Source organism: Drosophila melanogaster, chromosome 3R (assembly GCF_000001215.4).
Source record: "Drosophila melanogaster chromosome 3R".
In the NCBI taxonomy this organism is placed as follows: Eukaryota; Metazoa; Arthropoda; class Insecta; order Diptera; family Drosophilidae; genus Drosophila; species Drosophila melanogaster.
This window is the reverse complement of record NT_033777.3, coordinates 12,854,131-12,859,537: the sequence shown is the minus strand read 5'-3', so window position 1 is coordinate 12,859,537 and position 5,407 is coordinate 12,854,131. Positions and strand designations below refer to the sequence as shown.

General features: G+C 38.4%; 1 protein-coding gene across 2 annotated transcripts; it reads left to right on the top strand.

Annotated features, from left to right (window-relative positions):
• The first annotated feature begins 291 nt into the window (after positions 1-291).
• Positions 292-3,994, top strand: CG10126 (uncharacterized protein). 2 transcript variants are annotated; one of them, NM_176487.2, is made up of 6 exons: positions 292-362; positions 2,933-3,081; positions 3,176-3,295; positions 3,351-3,408; positions 3,501-3,713; positions 3,771-3,994. In NM_176487.2, exons 1-6 carry the CDS (start codon positions 321-323, stop codon positions 3,870-3,872), a joined length of 684 nt encoding a protein of 227 aa, NP_788664.2. In that variant the 5' UTR covers positions 292-320; the 3' UTR covers positions 3,873-3,994. The 2 variants fall into 2 exon arrangements, with proteins under 2 accessions (NP_788664.2, NP_650234.3); NM_141977.3 differs by lacking the exon at positions 292-362 and adding an exon at positions 1,906-2,048.
• Positions 3,995-5,407: the final 1,413 nt, after the last annotated feature.

Sequence of the window (5,407 nt, the reverse complement as noted above, 5' to 3'; positions counted from 1 at the left end):
GAAAATAGATTTCTGTTAAGAAAACTACTCTTTGTATTAATGAATAACTTAAAAATTATCCTTATTCTAAAGAACACAAGATAATTTATTGACACAATTTCACCATTTTAGAACACGTGTTATTATTTCTTGTGGTTTCTTTGGCTAAAACGGGACAAGTTCAAAGACACGATATGAGTCACCTTGTCCCATTCATTGCCGCAGTGTGTTGTGGTACACCCCGAGCTGTTGCCTAGTTCCACTTACTTGTGCGGCATTTATTATTTTAGTTACTAAGTTTCGCCGGCTGAATTTAGTTGAGTTTCAATTCGTAGGGCGGCATGTTCTTGAGGGAGATTCGCACGAAAGGCTGGAGCCTCAAGGTTATTATAAATAAATCAATTATCAAACAAAAACTTTGATTCTACTCTGCTAAACATGCTAAGTACCGTTATAAAGGGTTTATTTGAGTGCATATTACGCATACGCAGTGTTGGCCGCCGGCAGTGATTCATGACTGATTATTGGGGCCGCGCTAGACAAACACGCTGGTCGAAGTGAAAATATTGTGCTGTCATGTTTACCTGGCTTATTTCCCGTAATGGTCGTATGACATGGTAGTGCCTCTAGGGGCGTATGCATATTATAAGACCCTTGGAACACGTGCACCGACCAAGCCGTGTCCAATAGCAACTTAGTTCAAGGCTATTCCTTAAATTAAGTGTTGTGTGCCGCCTATTGGAAAATGAATTTTACCACAGCAAATGCAACCTTAAATGGAATGTGAAGATATACAAATAACAGCAAAAGTCATATTCGATTTACCAAGTTTATTTTAGTGTACTGCATTAGGTTTTAAATATTTACAGCAGGCCTTACAAAAAAAAAAAAAAAAAAATTAATAAAGAATTTAAAGTAAATAAAAAGAAAAAGTGAATAGTTAAAGATTGCATTCATTTACATATTTTAAATTCTGCGAATCAAAGGCCAAGTGCAGTATTAACTTAAAGAGACAACATCATTTTTATTTCCTGATCTTTATGAATGAGTTTAATCGAAACCAACGCTTGTTTAACTTTGAACTTTCTGTTGTTGGTTGCCCTGCAACTTCAATTAAATCCAACCAAATAAATGGCAAACTCGTGGGCACTTTGAATTGCATACTTTCAGGTGCTTTCGTTTTTTTATCTAGATCAATTTTACAGGCCACAATCACTGAGTTTGAATATTTGTTTTCTGTCGGCTCGTGTTGGCCGAAAGTAAACATTTGGCCAGTGAAGTCACGAAATTGGTGTGTAGGAACCCGCCACTTTTTAATTGAAATAAAATGTTTAGAAGACCGGGTATATTCCACTATCAGAGTTGTCCATTTCTATCTAACAAAGTTGTAGGCACTCGAAGTTTTTTTAGGCATAGAAAATATCTTAGCTTACAGAAATGTATTGTTATCTAATAAATTTCGCTTGTTCGTGGAGAACAGATTTATATATAAACATGGTTTGGTCATGAGAAGTTTATTGTCAAATGTTTGGGTAAAATCTAATTTATATGGGTCAATATATTTGATTAAATTCATTTTATATTATCTTATTTTCTAACAGTATGTATCTTATTTTATTTTAAAATAAAGCTGCCATCACTGGCAAATGCGACCGAGTTATTAGGCGGATGAGTCAGGTGAGCTGGCAGTCCAGTGGGTTTTCTGTCTGGGACGAACTGTCTGCTCTACATGAGCGTAAATGCTTTTTAGTAACTAGTTTTCCCCCGCCACAAAAGCCGGCAAAGCTCATATTTCATTTCCACTCGTTCCACGGTGCTCCCCATCTGGGTGAGTGCCTCTCGTTCTGTCTCGAACCTTCGTATCTGGCCATCTCGCTCTTCTCGAGCGACTGGCTGTTTATTCATTGCGACCGCTTTATTTTTCGCTTTCAGTTTGCATTTCAAAGCCGCCAAAGTAACAAGTATCTTGCAGTTATCCATTCAGTTGGGCGCCTATAAAAAAAACAAGCCCCCATCAAATTTTGTATAAAACTAGTGAAAAGGTCTATTCACGAATAAAAAACATGGAGGTACGTTGTGCTTGGCTTGTTTATTCCCGCATTTGTTTTCTATTTGTGGGGCCAAACTTTTGGTCGGCGACCTTCACCTTGGGTTCCAATTTGGGAAATTGCGAAAGGGCTTTCTCCGAAATTAAAAATCCACCCCACTTTCGTTACACCTCTCCAGCTGATTATTAACTCCCCTTGCCTAGTGACGAATTTCACTTAATTGAAGGCAAGTCTCTTTAAAAGTGTGACGAAACAAACACTTAGAGAGCGTCTTGAGAAAAATCAGCAGAGGCGAAGCGAATGATTCACTGCGGTTCAAGGGATCTTTTGTTTTTATATTGTTTGTGTTTGCGCAGTAGCTTTAATTACTTGATCCATAAATGGATATTTTTGTTAGTCACTTTTTTTAGCGTTTTCGCTATAATTACATTACGGGGAATAGCCATAAGAGATATAGGAATGAAATTGAATACTCTGGTTTTGATTCGCTGTAGTTTATTTGCTTTGGTTGACATAAAAATGAACTCTAACATTATTTTGATATTAAGGCAGATAAAGGAATTAAAAGATAAGGTCGCAATATGTATACTCAAATGCAATACATACATGCAGAATAAGACAGGAAAATCTTTTTTTTGTAATTTTGTAGAATGTACTTGAATTGTTTTCCATTGAATATTGCTAATTCTTACTCATATATCGGTACTGTGGACCACATATTACTCACGGTTAATTTTCCATTATTATACGCCCACATCAAAGTTAAAGAGAAGCGGGTCAAGCTTACTAAAATCGAAATCAATCGATACACATTTTGTGTAGCAATGTCAAAAATTTTTGACAACTATTTCACATTAAATTAAACGTAAACGTATTTATAAATTCTAAAAATGCCTAAATCTAAGAACCCGAACTGTGACCTCTACACCCTGGAGGCCAACATGGCGAGTCAAGCGCTCCGGGAACTGACAGATGGCGAGGACAAGGATCCCATTACCAAGCTGCGATTGCTGTGCCTCAGCCGCGGAGCAACAGGCATACTGGGATTGGGCAGGTATGATTGGCTTATTGCCTTTTAACGACATTTCAATCGGACCTGCGCTGAATTATGCAATAGTAACAGTTTAACTTTCGATTATTCATGGCAGGGCCTTCCGGGCGATGGACGACGATGGTAGCAAGGCTCTGAATGAGGAGGAGTTCATCACTGGCATTAGGGACACCGGATTGGATGTGTCGGAGGAGGAGATCAAGCAGATGTTCGCCACGTGAGTGACGGCAGTTTCATTAACAATAGGAGAAATATTAAATTTCCCTTTTTAGGTTTGATGAGGATGGCAGTGGATCGATTAATATGACCGAGTTCCTGCTTAAACTAAGGGTAAGATGCACAATACATCTTATTTTGTACATACCATTCATAAGCTATAAACTATTCCATTCCATTGAAATATATTATTTTCCCATACTTAGCCCCCCATGCCGCAGAGTCGTTTGAATATTATTGATCAGGCGTTCAACAAAATGGATCGTGATGAAGATGGAGTAATTACCATTCAAGATCTTAAGAACGTGTACTCTGTAAAAGAACATCCCAAGTACCAGTCTGGAGAAAAGTCTGAGGATGAAATTCTTACCGACTTTTTGCACAACTTTGAGGGAGGTCGAGGAAACCTGGATGGAAAGGTGAGTCCTTATGACATTTTCTGCCTACAAACAACTTAAAAATATCATGTACCACAGATAACCCGCGAGGAGTTTGTCAACTATTATGCCACCATTAGTGCCTCAATTGACAACGATATGTTTTTTGATCTGATGATGCGACGTGCCTACGTCATGTAACTAGTGCGCAAATCTCACTGAACATTTTAATCTCAATCACTTTACTTGCCTCGAATTTAGTCCTGCTCATGTCCTATTTATACACTATATACAGAAAATAAATAAAACGTCTGGTTGCAATTAAATAAATCTCAATTTAAACTCCATATGGGCAAAGTTCCAATTGCAAAGAAATGAAGTATATCTGCTCATAATTCGAATTTGAAATACTTGACGGAGTTTTGGGCTTCAATGGATTTAAGGTTTCCAGAACTTAACATTCGTTAGCTGTGAGCATGCGAAGTGTTTGTCAAATATGCAGAATAACAAGTAACAAGTTTTCTCTAAACATTTGTTCGTAGTTTACATGGATTTAAAGCCCGGCTGGGTGGATACACCGAGAAGTATGAGTTAAACATAAGAATGATATAAAAATAGAAATATGTATTTTGTTGCATATGCATTTATCTGGCATAATTCAAACCACCTTTAATTGCTCGTAAGTCCCTAGTAATTTGGCAAGAGGGCCTCATCTAGTGTTTGATCGATCATTTTTTCTGAGTGTGTCCACGCATGCCTCTGTGTGGGCGTGGCTTATAATCAAAGCAGAGCGCCGAAGACGGCAATCACAGCCCCGAACAGGGAACCAAGCCCAAAATGCTTGCCAGACTCGGCAAATTGTTTGGAATTGTCAGCAGCAGCGAACTGATGTCCTCCGCATCGGTGTTTGGGTGTATGGGTGAGGTTGGGTGATGGGTATGTTTGTGAGAGTGTGCGCTGACTGGTTGGCATTTATCACACAGCCAGGACCGGCAGCCTAAATGTATGCTTTAAATTATGCAGACACCAGCTGAGTTTGTCGCCACATGCAACTGTGTGCGGGCATCCGTGTGGGTGTTTCTGCGAGTGTATTTGTTTGTGCGTGGCAAGTTTGGGCACTGATTGCAAGCAACTCATACAAAATTTTAATTGCCAATGTTGAAATTACGCACTGGTACAAAGAACGAGCGGGAGCCAGACTTCCGCAGAAGATGTGTGAGAAAACCCCGGGAAAACAGACTTGACTAACAAGCCGTGCACTGAGAAATATTAAGATTAACATGAAATTTGTAATAAACTGGTATAAAAAATCGGGATAAAAGTTAAGCAGTACATTGAAACTACTTTGTTGCAAAAGCTTTAGATGGATTTTATAATTTTTATAATTTTATAAACACAACCCTTAATTTTATTTAATGTGTGTGCTAGCAGTGCATATGCAATTGTGCAGTACTATCTGGGCTTCTGCTGTGTGTAAATCACACACTCACAAGTTTATCGTATCATTTCATTAAATTTTATTTACAGCCTGGCAACTGTCGTTGGGTAGCTCCTCCTATTTGGCAAGTTTTTGGCCAACGACAATTGAGAATTTGTGGCAGTTTTCAGTTGCCGGAAACTTCCTGTCGAAGCCCCAAATGGTTAAGCTAATCAAAAAAATTTCAATTGCCATTTTCGTTTGGGTTTGTTGTTGGGGTTCACTAATTCAAACATATATCACCAGAATTTATTGTCAA